Source organism: Thalassophryne amazonica, chromosome 7 (assembly GCF_902500255.1).
Source record: "Thalassophryne amazonica chromosome 7, fThaAma1.1, whole genome shotgun sequence".
Lineage (NCBI taxonomy): Eukaryota > Metazoa > Chordata > Actinopteri > Batrachoidiformes > Batrachoididae > Thalassophryne > Thalassophryne amazonica.
In genome coordinates this window covers 74,079,922-74,097,068 of record NC_047109.1, presented here as the reverse complement: position 1 = coordinate 74,097,068, position 17,147 = coordinate 74,079,922, and the positions used below count along the sequence as shown (strand labels likewise).

General features: G+C 39.2%; 1 protein-coding gene across 3 annotated transcripts in view; it reads left to right on the top strand.

Annotated features, from left to right (window-relative positions):
- pex5 (peroxisomal biogenesis factor 5) overlaps positions 1–17,147 on the top strand; it is a 38,865-nt gene that overhangs the window by 6,878 nt on the left and 14,840 nt on the right. For 2 of the 3 annotated variants that reach the window (XM_034174473.1, XM_034174475.1), the window contains exons 2-8: positions 6,250–6,399; positions 6,626–6,664; positions 10,662–10,779; positions 10,893–11,039; positions 11,232–11,316; positions 13,926–14,016; positions 15,963–16,085. In XM_034174473.1, the coding sequence (XP_034030364.1) occupies positions 6,286–6,399; positions 6,626–6,664; positions 10,662–10,779; positions 10,893–11,039; positions 11,232–11,316; positions 13,926–14,016; positions 15,963–16,085 (717 nt within the window). In that variant the 5' untranslated portion in view covers positions 6,250–6,285. The remainder of the gene's footprint in view (positions 1–6,249; positions 6,400–6,625; positions 6,665–10,661; positions 10,780–10,892; positions 11,040–11,231; positions 11,317–13,925; positions 14,017–15,962; positions 16,086–17,147) is intronic. The other variant, XM_034174474.1, reaches the window with a different exon arrangement.

The window sequence follows — 17,147 nt, the reverse complement described above, 5'->3', positions numbered from 1 at the left end:
TGAGGCAAATGGTGGTCACACCAGATACTGACTGGTATCCCCCCCCAATAAAACAAAACTGCACCTTTCAGAGTGGCCTTTTATTGTGGGCAGTCTAAGGCACACCTGTGCACTAATCATGGTGTCTAATCAGCATCTTGATATGGCACACCTGTGAGGTGGGATGGATTATCTCAGCAAAGAAGTGCTCACTATCACAGATTTTGACTGGTTTGTGAACAATATTTGAGGGAAATGGTGATATTGTGTATGTGGAAAAAGTTTTAGATCTTTGAGTTCATCTCATACAAAATGGGAGCAAAACCAAAAGTGTTGCGTTTATATTTTTGTTGAGTATATACACATATATACACATACACATATATACACATATACATATATATACACCTACACATACCTACTTACATACAAAATACTATATATTTACAAGCCGAAGCAAAAAACAAAAACACCCTAACCCTCATTACCCTTCCTCCTCCCTATACCTAGAAAAAACCATATTTTTGTACCGCTGTTTGAACTGGTTCATGCTTGGACATTGCTTGAGCCCCACCCCACAGACAGAAATACAGAAACCTTTTAATGTTGTTCGTGCCCACTGATGCTTTAAATTAAATTTCCCCCTCAGACTGTAATCCTCTGATCTGTTAAAAAACATATTTTTAATATTTGCTGGAAGTAAATTGTTTATTGCTTTATACACAATTTGTACTGTTTGAAAATGAACCAAGTCTGTGAATTTTAAGAATTTGGATTGTAAAAATAGTGGATTTGTATGATCTCTATAGCCAGTATTATGAATAATTACTTAATGTTACTTAAGTAGCTTCTCACCCAGTGCAACACCAACCCCTAATCCCATACTGTTCAAGTTTATTGATTAATATGTCATGATTGATTGTATCAAAAGCCTTTTTAAGGTCTATAAATATTCCAACTGAATGTAATTTGTGGTCTATGGCGTTTGTAATCTCCTCAACTGATTCTATTAATGCAAGTGATGTTGAACTATGTGCTCTGAATCCATATTGACTATCAGTAAGTAATTTATGTTTATTTATGAATTTGTCTAATCTATTATTGAATAACTTTTCTAATAATTTGGAAAATTGTGGAAGCAAAGAAACAGGTCTATAATTTGTGAAGTGGTGTCTATCCCCAGTCTTATACAGCGGCACAACCTTAGCTATTTTCATTTGATTGGGAAATTTACCGGTTTGAAATGATAAGTTACAGATGTATGTTAATGGTTCTACAATCCATTCAATGACCTGTTTTACCACCACCATATCAATTTCATTAAATCGGTAGATGTTTATATTTACAATTATTCACAATGTCTATAATTTCTTTTCCATCCACTGCTGTGAGGAACATTGAACAGGGATTTCTTTCTATGAGATTATTATCCCAATCCTCAGGTTGGGAATCGGGAATTTTTTCTGCCAAGCTTGGTCCAATATTTACAAAAAAATTATTAAAACCGTTGACTACCTCATCCTTATTTTCCTTCTTGACATTATTATCAATGAAATACTGAGGGTAACTCTGTTTTTTATTACCATTTTTGATAATGCTATTTAATATATCCCATATTCCTTTAATATTGTTTTTGTTATTATATATGTTACTATAATATTCCTTCCTACATACCCGTATAATATTAGTTAATCTATTTTTGTATTTCTTATATCTATTTTCTGCCTCTTTAGTCTTTAGTTTTATGAATTCTCTATACAGTGTATTTTTCTTATTACATGCATTTCGTAACCCTTTCGTCATCCATGGTCGAGCTTGGATTTTTTGTTTTCTGTAGTCTTGTTTAATTGGACAATTTTATCATATAATGATGTAAGTATTTGTAAAAAGTTCATATGCACTATCAACATCACTTTCACTGTATACCTTTTCCCAGTTTTGCTCCTGTAAATCCTTCTTTAGTGTGTTCATGTTTTCCTCTGTCCGCACTCGCCTGTATTTTATTTTCTCCTCTGGCTGATTCCGCCGATGGTTTCTATTATAAACGATGAAAACTGGTAGATGATCACTAATGTCATTGATTAATAATCCACTCACAGTGTTATTCTCAATATCATTGCTGAATATATTATCAATTAAGGTAGCACTATGGGATGTAATTCTGCTTGGCCTGGTGATTTTTGGATATAAACTCATACTGTACATTATACTGATAAATTCATATGTTATTTTATGCTTATTTGGATTGAGCAGATCAATATTTAAGTCACCACAAATGAACACAGTTTTTTGATTAGTTTTTGAGAACATTTTTCCCATACAGTCAGTGAATGTTTCAATACAAGATCCTGGTGCTCTATATATACAGCTGACTAATACATTTTTGCTTTTTTCTTCACATATTTCAATAGTTATACATTCTAATAAGTTATCAATCACAGTTGTCATATTGTCTACTATTTTATAATCCATGTTCTTATCCACATACACAGCCACTCCTCCTCCACTCTTATTCTTTCTGTTTACACAATTAAATTCATATCCATCCAGTTCAAAATCCATTCCTTTATCTTCATTGATCTATGTTTCTGATATAGCAATTATGTTAAATATTTTTTTAAACTGACTTAAATATTCTTTAATGTTGTTAAAGTTTGCATATAGACTTCTGCTGTTGAAATGGATTATTGATAATTTGTTATCCGTTCTAATGATCCGATTAAACTGTTCATCTGTATAATAGCAACAACTGTCATTGATATTTGAGAAGAAATTATTGTCCGGGTCTATATCGTGCTCCAAATCCAGTACATTGTGGTCTGTGTATTTAAATGTTCTCAGTTCTACTTTTCCATGATCAGCAATCCTTTGAGTTATATCCTTCTTGTCTCCAGATGTAGATGAATAGGTAGTAGATGAATAGGTTCCTCTGGTCTGTGTCATGGTGTTGTGATGTGTTTGTGTCCTCATACCTTATTGGTCATATTTGTCCAGATCCTCGATGTTCCTGATTACCATAACCTTCGCTTGTTCTGGTGTTCCATTCAATTTGATAAATGTTTTGCAGTTGGATGTCCATGTCTGTTGAATTTTTCCCTGCTTTTTTAAGAAACGAGCTTTCCTGGCGATGTCTGCGTTTCTTTTGGTCAGATGTTCATTGATGAATACGTTTGTTCCTTTGAGTTTCCGTCCCTGTTTTAACAATGCCATTTTATGTTTTCTGTTGACAAACCTCATTATAACTGCTCGCTTGTCTCCATCCTCTCTCCTGGGCAGGGGGTGGCACGCTTCAATGTTATTACAGTCCATTTGAATACCTTTAGATTGCAGGAAGTCAGCCACCTGTTGTTCCACTGATCTGGCCTCCTGCTCGCTGGCCTCCCCTCCGCTGTCTTCTGACACCGCCCGTGCGTAGGATCGAGGTTTAATATGAATTCCTGTAATGATAACGTCGTTCATCCTTGTGTACTGTTCCAACTCCGCAACACGGTTCTCCAGGTACACCAGACGCCGGTCTTTCTCGGCATTCTGGATCCGGAGAGCCTTCACTTCTTCCACCAGCTCCATAATGGATTTCTGCTGCATTTTAACCACAGAGATTTCCTCAGACAAAAAGTCCAGGGACTTCTTGATATCGTCTCCCTCCTCCGCCGTCAGTGCCTTCTTCGGACCCATGGTCAGATAACTCTGCGCTGGCGCCTCGGGCCTCGGTAAAGCCGCGCCGGTGGAACTGCGCTGACGCCTCGGGCTTCAGGTGGAGCCGCGCCGGTGGATCGCAGCAGCTATTACGTCTTTGTGGATTTACACAGCTGGACCGGCACTGACTGGCAGGTATGTCGCTTTCTGCCACATATAGTACTTTGGGTTTACGTGACATGTTTGTTATGCATTCACAGATTGTCTGCAAATCAGCTGCAAAGCAGATGTAATAAAAATGCTTCATTCGTGGCCAATTTGTATGCATTCGCTACAACATATTTTAGTTTGTGATGTGGACATGATTGCACGCAATATATCTGTTTTACACACTGTCCCGGTCAGCTGCCAAGCCGCAAATCCCTGTCAGTTGCGGATATCAGCGGTTAATGGCAGATATACAGCGCATAGAGTGAGTATGTATTGTGTATGAATTGAGTATGTATGGAGTATGTAAGGCGGATGTCATCCGCATTCAGATTTTTGAACAGCTCAAAAATCCTGGCTGCGGACATGCGTGCCTCTGCGGATGATCACGGGCGTGTTCGGATGACGGCCGACTCATACAGGCATGTTACACGGATATTGCGGATGTTTGGCGAATATGGGCCAATTTTGTACGCAATCCATACGCAAATCCTTCTAAACGCCAGTGGGACAGGGCCCTTAAATGGTGATGCGAGAAGGGAGGAGCTTGGTGCGTGTGCATGTGCACTCAATTCCACGTTGACTGGGATGTACAAACGGAACGTGCATGGATCCATGCCTACACACACTTTGATACATCTCCATGCAAGTTTTTGTGCATGAGACCCCAGGTGTTTGTTTTCAGAAATGTCATGAAGTATAAAAGATATTTAAATTAATATTAATAGATGTATTTGAATTGCCATAGTAAATTTTCTGTTTTTTTTTTATTCCATTGTGAGGTGAGGGAAACGTGCAGAGAATATCTGGGCCTGTTTGATACATCACATGAGAGGGAATTGCAAAGACCATAAGGAGTTGAAGGAAAAGATTTGTGTTGTGTGGGTCTTCCACTTAGTATGTGTAGCTGGACAAACTTGAAAGATTTTACTCCCCTGAAATTGCTATTTCCAGAAGATCGCTACATGCTTCTGGATTTGGAATGAGGTTTAAAACTGATGTCTCCAGCAACCTTTAAAGTGACTTTGACTTAAATGACTTTGGGTTACAATACGGGTAAAGGCTTAATTTTCCTGAAAGGCACTTTACTTTCTGATCCATGCAATGGAGCTTTGTGTTTCTGAAAGTATTTTGTAGTAGCAGAATTCCCATATGGCTCAGGCCCAGATCTGGAATTTTCCACCTTTGTAAATGCCATGTGCATGTCATTCGCACAAATGTAATGCAGCTCCTTTTGGAAGCTGGAGCCAGTGAGAAATTTTTCTTGTTAGGTATCATGAATTAGTTAGTACAGTAGTTCTTGTTTGTTTTTGTTTTAACTAATCACTTCTGCATAAACTGTTTTTTAGGGCTTTAGTGATACGCTCATTGTGAGATTGTTAAAGTTTACCTGCTTGAATAAATGTGTGTTTAATGATTCACTTTACTCTGCTAACTTAGGTTTATTATTCTCTATTTGCTGTTGAAAAGTAAAAGCTGGTGAATGTCACTAGACATTTTACATTGTCCTAATTTAAGATATGTAGGTTAAGATGATCGCTCTGCCAACTCTGCCTGCCTCTTTGCTGCTGAGCTTACACTGTTTTCCCCTTCTTCCCTGATAGTTGAATTCCAAAAATTCTCTCTCTCTCACACATACATACATATACACATATAATAATCTAATATATAAAGCTGACCGTGAGTGCGTGTGTATTTGCTATGCACAGCCACAGCTAATATTTTGGGTTTTTCATATGGGGCCTATAATCTTCAAAATATCTGAAAACAAAGTGGATCTCGGACCAACATCGAGCCATTTATTGATTTCATGTGGAATGACCTAGATAAAAAGACAGACCTACTCAAGCAAAATCAACCTTTGGACAGACAATCAACCTGCTTTCGTTCGTGATGAGCCACCATCCAAGTAGACCTGCAGTCCATCTTATCTCCTGAAATAACACCATCTGCAAAAAAAAAAGAAAAAAAAAGATACAGATATAAATGTTCCTGTATGTACAGTAAGGTAATCACTTAAAACAGGCAAAAGGAGCTAACCTGGCCCTGGAAACACAATGTTGGATCTTTATTTACTTCTTTGTTTTAATTTTAGTTTAGCAAATGGCATTATTCATATTGACCCAGAGGATTCAACTGAAAATGGAAGATCTATTTTATCACACATAAGAAAGATGCTCTTATTTCAGAAGAAAATTGAGTTCTATATTAGGGAAACTGAATTGAATATATGAAATATGTGATCTATTTCAAATTAATATAGAAAAAAAATAATCACACTGATTGATCCAGTGCTGTGCCTCAGGGTGGTATGGATGGTCTTGAACAAAATAGAAGATAAGATATTAATTTTGTTGAACATTTTGCACTTTGTCCAACATAATTTAAATGAGTGGTGCATCTGTTCCTTTCTTGATCATTTTTCAGGTGATCTGATTGGATTTGCCTTGCCTTTGTGTTACCATGGCGATGCGGGAGTTGGTGGAGGCAGAATGTGGGGGAGCCAATCCCCTCATGAAGTTGACCAGTCACATGACAAAGGAAGGTGGAGCATGGCAACACCGTTCAACGCCCACAGTGAGAAATTAATAGATGTTTTAAAATAATTTAAATAAAGTGCATGATATTGACCTATGACTTTATCATCTAAATGCTTAAGTTGCTCAGGAGTGGAAAAAAAATTGCCCTCTTTCCTAATCTGTACTGATATTCATCTGCACAAAATTTGCTTAATTTAATACAGTGACAAAATTGAGGTTTGATGAGGTTCTGATATGTGTTTACTTTTCTATGTTGTCACCAGATTCCTCCCACTCCCATTGAAGTTGCAACTGAAGAAGAGGTCAGTATTCAGCTCTCTATCCCATGTACTCTTGAGTACTATAGTTTCTGCAGTATAGGACATGGTTTTTCTGACTAGTTTGGGAGGTCCTGCAACTTATAGTCCAGTACGACTTGTATCCTGAAAATTCACGCGTTTGTTATTGAGAACATGACCCACTTCTGCATGACCAATACCTTATCCATAAAAAATTTCCCTGAAGCCTTGACTCTGGATCCCCTATCCCACGGTTAAATACAACTACACAGTTGCATGTGCCCTAATTCTGTCAGTTAGACATTACAAAGCTTTTAAAATTCTTTATTCTTTTGGAATGTTTCATTCTGTTTAGCGGCAGTCACCTTCATAAATATGATCATTTGACCCACTAAAAAATGCATTTATTTTACTTTTTTTTGGTTCATGCAGTGTGTGAAGTTGCAGAAAGTTGAGTTTGAATTTTTTTTTTTTTATCCAGTGTATGTTCTCCGTACATTTCAGAATACTGAAACCAGGGCTTAATTTGAGGGGGAGCAAGCCGGAGCGCACTCCGGAACCTCTGACGTTGGCTCCGCCAGCTATTTATACTGGATCCGTGATCCGCCACCTCTCTTGACTAACAAAATATGAAAAAAAAAAATCACTGCGATTGCTCTCACTGCCAATCACACCACCGCCCTCCTGTCTGCTGTGCGGAATTGCGCCAAATCTGGCAACAGGTCCAGAGGCTGCGCTCGCTGTTTTGATCCGGATGTTGACCGTAGCCGCAGAGCTCCGTGGCCACCGAGAGAGGACTTGGATTCTTTGCGGGTCCTGCATCCGTACCCCTGGAGGCAGTGAGTGAAGGGAGAGCACGCGCATTGTGTTCTGCGTGTGTCTGTTTATAATCTTCTCGCACAGAAGAAAAAAGAGAGTGTTTACACAAGAGAGAAAAGTGAGAAAATGTTAATGCCTGTTTGAGAAAAGTGTGTAGTGATTGTGTAGTGTGTAGGGTTTTACAGCCTTAAAGCATCTATAATAAGTGTAAAAAATAGCGCTACTTCGCGGATTACAGAGAGTATCATTATTTGCTGCAGGAGCTGCGTCTGGATGACGGCTGCTTTCAGCGGTCCTTCCACCTCTGCGGGACCCAGTTTGAGGACCAACTGTCCCATTCACGTGCGCACATGTAAACAATTTTAAAAAAATATAAAAAAAAAAAAGAAACTCCGCTGCTTGCTGCAGCTCGCTCCTCCCCCCAAAAACTCTGTCATAATTGTGTTTAGAAACCAGTCACCATTTGTTTTATTATACATCTGTGTCATTAATTAATAAAATATTCTCCACACAGACGATTCGCTTGCGCGCCCACGTAAAAAAGAACGAAACTCCGCGGCTTGCTGTGAGGCTGCTCCTCGCTCTTTCCCCCCCCCAAAAAACCTGTCATAATTGTCTTTAGAAACCAGTTTGCTTTATTATACATCTGTGTAGTTAATAAGTAAAATAATCTCCATGGATGATTCCCTCGCGCGTGCACGTAAAATAAAAAGAAAAACTCCGCTCCCCCTGCTGTGGTGCTGCTGCTCGCTCCAAAAACTCTCTCATAATTGTGAAATAAAGGACAAAAGAGACATAAGTCCTGCTCACAGGCTGCTACCAGAGACAGGACATGTTCACGTCTTCAGTCAAACTCCAGACATCTCCACGTCACTACATGTTCAGTCCCTGATTGGTCATCACGGCGCGTCGAGACGAAAAAGTTCAGATTTTTCAACTTGGGGAGGAGGGCAACACGACGTGACGCGACGCAATATCGTATGGAGTTAAAATTGTCTCATTAATATTTGTAAATGCACGCAGGGTGATCTACAAATAATCATTGATTTGCAAATGTGTTCAGATATCCACAAATGCAAATAATGTTGTATTTGCAAATATAAAACTTAATTTGTAAAAAAAAAAAAAAAATTACATTTGTAAAACTGGAAATTGTATTTGTGAATTGAGTTTCAGCATTTGTGGATCACCAGTTACACGCATTCATCGCTTTCCTCTGCGACGTCATTTTGAGACATTCTTTTCGTGAACACAGATCCACAAACAAATGCCGACTGATTCACAAATACACACACACACACTGCATATCCACTAGATGGCAGTGTGGTTCCATTCATTGATGTGGCAAGCTGAAACTATATGCTCCCGGATGACTCTTTAATCATGATCGTTGAGTATTTAAAATGCTTATCGCAAAGCGTTCTTTTTTTACGACATAATGTTAAAAAATTATTCCGCTTGCCACATCAATGAATGGAACCACACTGCCATCTAGTGGATATCCAGTGTGCGTGTGTATTTGTGAATCAGTCGGCATTTGTTTGTGGATCTGTGTTCGCGAAAAGAATGTCTCAAAATGACGTCGCAGAGGAAAGCGATGAATGCGTGTAATTGGTGATCCACAAATGCTGAAACTCAATTCACAAATACAATTTCCAGTTTACAAATGTAATTTTTTTTTTTTTTTTTTTTTTTTACAAATTAAGTTTTATATTTGCAAATGCAACATTATTTGCAAAGACCAATTTACAAGTTACAAATATGAAATTTGCATTTGTGGATATCTGAACACATTTGCAAATCAATGATTATTTGTAGATCACCCTGTGTGCATTTACAAATATTGAGACAATTTTAACTCCATAATATCGCGCCACACACGCGCAAAACGCTCAAACTCGCTTCACTCTCGTCACGCTGCGCGGTTTGGCGCCAAAACGTTTCCTTACATAGGGATTACATGGCAACCTGTGGGTGCAGTCGCTCACGTCGCGCCCGGTGTGAACGCGGAGAACGTAACTCCCGGGATAAACGAGGGACCACTGTACGTAATTAAACAGGAATTTGTACTCTATCCGGATTTGGTGTGACTAGTGTTGACCTACAATACATGCCCAGTTTATTTTCGGTGTGGCGCACAGCATTGTTCGCAAGCCCCCCCCCCCCCCCATTTTTTTTTTCTGCATCGGAGCCACCCATCCTCTGCGCTCCGGGACCTCCCACTTTACAAATTAAGCACTGACTGAAACCATGGATTTACTAGCATAGTTCCACCTTAGAATTGGAATATAATATATGATATACCTTACTGAATTTTCATAAATCGTATTTTTCCTCAGTTCATTGTGATATATACATTAGGGTGGTCCTCAAAAATAAACTTCAACTTTTTCAAGGTGCTTCTTCATTTTTTTGGTTCCTGTAGTGGTAAAAATAAATTGGGTGAAAATTCATGACATTTGAAAAACATTAACCATTGCAGCCTGCCCCTGTTTTTTGTGACATTTTGAGTTGTGGACTGGATACATTAGTTCATTAGTGGCAGATTTTGTTACATCTGCCTTGGGTCGCATTTTTGAGGCATTCAACATCAACACAGACTTCCTCATCAAGGTCCCCTCAGAGTGGGAGGATGACCCATCATTCCAATCACCACAGCAGATCCTGGATAACATTGCTGCTGTCAATGATTTTGCTGAGCGAGGAGTTGCACTTATCCAGGATTACAATCAGATCCTAATGAAGGATGAACAGCAGTGCCAATACCTGCTACAAGTTGTTAAGTGGCATCAAAGTAATTTCCTGGAGTTGAAAAAAATCAGAACCAAACACCACTCCCCATGACTGTTTGTTTTTATCAAACAGGTGGACAGTGACATGTACCGGTAACACTTTATCTTTCCTGTATGGTCAGTTAAAGTAGAAACGTTTTGTTGTTTGTTTGTATTTCATTTGTGAACAAAAACATTCCTATTGCTGGTTTGTGCTAATATGCTCAACTGCTGCCTTAAGAAAGTCACATTTTTATTTTTGGCATGCTGTAGAGGACCACCCTAATAGACATATATATATAATGGCACCACTGAGTCAGCAAAGAAGCCTTAGCCATTTAGCTTCACTCGTGCATTATGCTGTCACTGATGTACATAGTCTGTGATAATTATTATTGGCTGTTAAATGGAGTTTTGTATTTTGGAACCAGCTGGTGAATGAGTTCCTTCATGCGCCCCCACGGCCCCCACAAACCTTTGACATGGGCCAGCTGCTGGAGGAAATGCAGCAGATTGACCAGCAAAGCTACAGACAGGCTCCACAGAGAGGTACCCTGAATTATAGCCAAAATATTTTGTATTCTTTGAGTGCTATATTTTTATTTTCTGAGGCTTACATTGAATTTGTGTTTTGTGTTTTCATGCATGATATCATGACATAGCTCCAGATGTGGCAGCATTGGCCCTCTCTGGGGATTGGGCGGCTGAGTTCCTTTCAGGCTCTGACTCCGCCTCCACACCAGGGCTCATCGCTCTAGGTGATGCAGCAGATGCTGACTGGACAAAGGAGTTTATAGCTGAAGCTGCAGGTTACTTAACTTCTATATTTGCTTTTTGTTGCAATTCTGTTTCTGCTTTTCTCTTTCAGAAAAACACTCTTTGATGAATGCACTAGTGGTCAGATCAGTGATATGCTTAATTATTTCTTTGGGGTTTAATGTTTTAAATGTGACTGTGTATATTTTGTAATAATGTGCTGTATCTCCCTCTCTCTGCTTCAGATCCGGGACGTTGGGCAGAGGAGTATCTGGAGCAGTCAGAGGAGAAGCTGTGGTTGGGAGACCTTGGAGACAAGGAAAATGAGTGGTGAGAATTCAGCACTGGAGCCGTTGTGAGGAATGAAAAAAAAAAACCTAAACATATTAATGGCTAGTACTGTTGCACTGTGATGGTGTATTTATTAAATGATAATGTTTTCAGGGTTTTTTTTTTTCATTTTATTTTACATATAATATTCTTGAGTAATGTTGTCATGTGCAGTCCAAAGCAGAAATCTGTTAAATTGATATTGCAGATATTTTTGACCTTACACTTCCAGTCAAAAGTTGGGACTTTTTTTTTTCTTTTCTTTTCTGTGTCTAAAATTTTTGTATTGAACTGTTGAAGCACATCACTTTTCTTAAAAGTTTTATTTTATTCCAGAAAGAATTGTAGATCCAGTTTGGGCATTAGCCTCAATATTTATATTCATTCAGGAACAAATCTTAATGGTGTAAGGTCAGTGAACCACATATTGTTTTATATTGCATACACTTTTAAGAGAATTTTTCGATGTTTCGAGAGGCTCAATAAGCCCCTCTTGGTTTCTCCACTGCTGTCATGTCAATAATGAGTCCACCAGAAGGTTTTGTAATATTAGTAGTACCATTTGCATTTGTTCCCATGAACACCACTTTAGCTCCTAACAACCAAAATATTTCTTTAAAACGCTTAAAATAAAAAATTGATCCAGAACCCAGACACTTGATCAAATAAGTTGCCTTTATCAAGTGTGAGTGCTACTTGTCCCAGCTGGAAGTAGCAAGTTGTATTTGTGTCTTGTTTCCAGAGCAATCAAGTTGTGCCCTGTAGGTGAGAACATCCTGGCAGTAGCCTCCATATCAATTTTAGTACCATTGAATTACATTTGTGTGTGTGTGTGTGTGTGTGTATATATACAGTGAGGAAAATAAATATTTGAACACCCTGTGATTTTGCAAGTTCTCCCACTTAGAAATCATGGAGGGGTCTGAAATTTTCATCTTAGGTGTTTGTCCACTGTGAGAGGAAATCACAATGTATGATTTTTTTTTTATATATAATTTATTTGTATGTTACTGCTGCAAATAAGTATTTGAACACCTGTGAAAATCAATGTTAATATTTGGTACAGTAGCCTTTGTTTGCAATTACAGAGGTCAGACGTTTCCTGTAGTTCTTGACCAAGTTTTCACACACTGCAGCAGGGATTTTGGTCCACTCCTCCATACAGATCTTCTCTAGATCTTTCAGGTTTGGAGTTTCAGCTCCCTACAAAGATTTTCTATTGAGTTCAGGTCTGGACACTGGCCAGGCCACTCCAGGACCTTGAAATGCTTCTTACGGAGCCCCTCCTTAGTTGCCCTGGCTGTGTGTTTGGGGTCATTGTCATGCTGGAAGACCCAGCCATGACCCATCTTCAATGCTCTTACTGAGGGAAGGAGGTTGTTTGCCAGAATCTCGCAATACATGACCCCATCCATCCTCCCTTCAATACGGTGCAGTTGTCCTGTCCCCTTTGCAGAAGAGCACCCTCAGAGTATGATGTTTCCACCCCCATGCTTCATAGTTGGGATGGTTTTCTTAGGGTTCTCATCCTCTAAACATGGTAAGTGGAGTTGATTCCAAAAAGCTCTATTCTGGTCTCATCTGACCACATGACCCTCTCCCGTGCCTCCTCTGGATCATCCAGATGGTCCCTGGTGAACTTCAAACGGTTCTGGACATGTGCTGGCTTGAGCAGGGGGACCTTGCTGCCCTGCAGGATTTTAAACCATGACAGCATCATGTGTTACTAATGTAATCTTTGACTGTGGTCCCAGCTCTCTTCAGATCATTGATCAGGTCTTCCTGTGTAGTTCTGAGCTTTCTCAGAATCATCCTTACCCCACAAAGTGAGATCTTGCATGGAATCCCAGACCGAGGGAGATTGACAGTCATGTTGTGTTTCTTCCACTTTCTAATAAATAATCATAACAGTTGTTGTCTCCTACCAAGCTGCTTCCCTGTTGTCCTGTAGTCCATCCCAGCCTTGTGCAGGTCTACAGTTTTGTCCCTGGTGTCCTTAGACAGCTCTTTGGTCTTGGCTATGGTGGACAGGTTGGAGTGTGATTGATTGTGTGAACAGGTGTCTTTTATACAGGTAACAAGTTCAAACAGGTGCAGTTAATACAGGTAAAGAGTGCAGAATAAGACGGCTTCTTAAAGAAAAATTAACAGGTCTGTGTGAGCCAGAATTCTTGCTGGTTGGTAGGGGGTTCAAAAACTTATTTGCAGCAGTAGCATACAAATAAATTATAAAACAAAAAAAAAATCATACATTGTGATTTCCGGATTTTTTTTTTTTTTTTTTTTTTTTTAGATTATGTCTCTCACAGTGGACATGTACCTAAGATGAAAATTTCAGACCCCTCCATGATTATTTTTTTACTGGAACTGTAAGGGCAGCTTTTGTGGTTTTAATTACTTCATTATTGGTTTAAAATAGGCAAAATGTGTGTAATGTGGAACTGGTTTGTCCAAATATTTGACTCTGTTTACTGCCCTTACATGTCACTTTGCATTGGACTATAAAACCGTTTGGATTATTTCCACCATGTACACAGTCTGTAAAGTCAGTTTCTTCTTGTCTGAAGACTCTTACAGCCCATTGCTGCTAATTGCTGTTAATCTCACAGGACAAAGGAGTATCAGCAAGGAGAAGACCTCAAGCAAGCAGCCAATGAACTTGTTTCAAAAGTTGATGACCCCAAGTTACAGAACACAGAGGTGAGCAGTGTGTTTTGCTAAACTAAGGCCCAATCTGAATTCTCTTTTGTACGCCCACCCCTTTAAAACAAGGGGTGAGGTGAAGGGGTATGCCTATAGCCCTATGAATTGAGACACCCCTCCGCCTTAGGAGAAAAAAAATTCTGCCCGTCTCATGAGTTTAACGTCATCATGTTGCGTCGCTTAAAGTGCTGTCTTCACTGTTTGTCAACATGGCAACCGAAGTGCTACTTGTTGCAATGGCCTGTTTGGTCTTTTTATTTTCTCGCCTTTCTGCATCAGTGCAAAGAAATAGGAGTCGCAGATTTCTTCGACGCATCGCAATCATGTCGGAGAATTTTGTGGTATTAATATTTAATTAGTAATTATTAATAATTAATTAATTAGTAATTAATACTGATAATTAATAATAGTAATTAATATTGTTTGATATTTGATTGATTAGTAATTAATTTAATTAGTAATTAAAAGAAATAAACACTTGAAATATATCAGTCTGTGTGGAATGAATGTATACATTATACAAGTTTCACTTTTTGATTGGAATTACTGAAATAAATCAACTTTTTCATGATGTTCTAATTATATGACCAGCACCTGTATGTATGTTATGGGCTGCATCTAGTTCTGTTAACCTGATATTTCTTTTTCAACTTCTCCAATTTTTTGCATCCAGCCCTATTTCCTTTAGAAATTTCCTTGACAAATAATATCAGTCTATTAGGACGTCAGGTTATGTGTTACACATATACATGTGTGTGTGTCTGTGTGTGTGTATATATTTTCCAACTTACTCCCATTGGTGAAACGTCTCCTTATTTTCTGCCTGAAAGCTTATTAGGAGATGAGTGTGCTCAGGGCTCCCTGTTTGTTTACAAAATACACGCGTGTTACAGACCTTTAAATCCAACAGCAGGGATCGCCATTATCCAAAGATTTATGAACATACAAATTAACGTGCTTATCCTTTATCATGATTTTCTCCATTGTGAGAAATAAGTGTCTTATCGTAGCGTTCGTGTGTATATGCATTATAACGCCTCAGCACACGAGCGAAGTTACGATATTCTTCAGAACGACAGTATACACAACATGCATCCAGCAGCATACACGTTGCTGTCATAGGCAATTGCCTGTAAAGTTTTTTGGCAAATTCTGACTTTCTAAACAGTGTAATTTGTAATGAAAGCCACTTACATTTGTGCGACTCTTTTGGCGCCATATTTGTTTCTGTGGAGACAGCGGTAAGCTCCTCCTACCCCTCCATATGGAGTGTGCATCCAGATTCACTCCCTTTGAAGGGGTGTGTAGCCCTCCTCCTACCCCTCTAAACGGAGTGTGCATCCAGATTCACTCCATTTGAAGGGGTTTGTAGCCCTCCTCCTACCCCTCTAAACGGAGTGTGCATCCAGATTCACTCCATTTGAAGGGGTTTGTAGCCCTCCTCTTACCCCTCTAAACGGAGTGTGCATCCAGATTCACTCCATTTGAAGGGGTTTGTAGCCATCCTCTTACCCCTCTAAACGGAGTGTGCATCCAGATTCACTCCATTTGAAGGGGTTTGTAGCCATCCTCTTACCCCTCTAAACGGAGTGTGCATCCAGATTCACTCCATTTGAAGGGGTTTGTAGCCCTCCGCCTACCCCTCTGCCTCACTCCAAAAAGAGAATTGGGATACCCCTCTGTCTCTCGTGCCCGCGCAAAACGGAGGGGAAGGGGTAAGGGGAACGGCCAAGGGGTAGAATTGAGATTCAGCCTGAGTCCCAAGATCCCTCTTAACCCATGCCATTCTCACATATGTTTCCATATATCCTTTGCTGTTTCCTTTCACTTTGTTCTAGAGGGGTGAGAGCAGTTCATTGTGAAACCATTAAACAAATTTGACAAGAAACATGACCCGTTAGTAATGGAAAACACTGTTGTCATTTTTTTTCATTGTTGTGTAGTTTCTTCGATTCGTTAGGCAGATTGGCGAAGGCAGTGTCACAGTGGAGAGCAGAACAGACAAACAGCTCACAGATAAAGCTCAGGCTGAGGTGGCTCAGAACTGGGCCTCCAACTTCAACCAGGTATGCGTCACATCCCATTGAAGGTGGGACTGTTGCAGTTGGGCATATTTGAGGAGGCACATTAGTTCACTATATGTGCTGTGGCTCAACCCAGTATCAGATGTACAGTCAGTTTTTCCACAAATGTAACCCAAAAGCCAGCCTCAACTCCTCCCATCATAAAAATGTCAAGAGTATTCCACTGCAGATGGAAACTGCTCACTAGGCAGAGGCCTTGTATGAATTTCAGCTGATCTTGTTGATGGTTTATGTGTATAAACCTCTGGATAGTCACATGTGCTGTACTTTCCTTGCAAGTCATTATTTTGACTTCATTCAGTGGGTGCCATAAGATGAATTTGTAATAGTTTCCCTCCAAACATAATTTTTTTTTTATTTAAAAAAAAAAGGCCTTATGTTACAGTTGCACGCTCTCTGACCAGCAGTTTGAGCTACAACATAAGCACACTTTCTCCATGGGAGAGTCCAGATGTTATGTGCGTTGGTGCTGCTACACATAAACCAGTGGTGTATTGTGTATATATATTTTTTTCAGTACTGTATACAGTGATTGATGCACTTATTTTTCCCCTCCCTGTCTCTCTTGCTGTGATTCTCATTGTACAGAGCAGCCTTCATCAAAGAGCTAATTTTAAACATCTAAACTAAATGCTGAACAAAATTCTGAAATTGAATTGATCAGATGCAAACAGATAGATGAGTGACGCTGAAATAGATGGTAAAAATCACTATGCGGCTCTGTTCTGATGAACTGTGTGTGTGTGTGTGAGAGATGTCATTGCTCCTCTACACCTCAGAGAGCTGAAATAACTTTTTCTCAATTCTTCAGTCTTGAGAATGTAGGTTTTTTTGTTTGTTTGTTTTGTTTTTTATCCAAGGTTTTACATTTTGTTTTGTTTTTTAAAAGTATGAAGTCATTGCAGTGAGACATGAATGCAGGTCCCAGCAAATCCGCAACTAAAGGCCAATTACAGCATCTATTCAATTGTGTTGATATTCACCTCGGCCAACCTTGTGTTTTATACAAATTATGTTCATTTTATTTTGCAACAAAGTGCCATA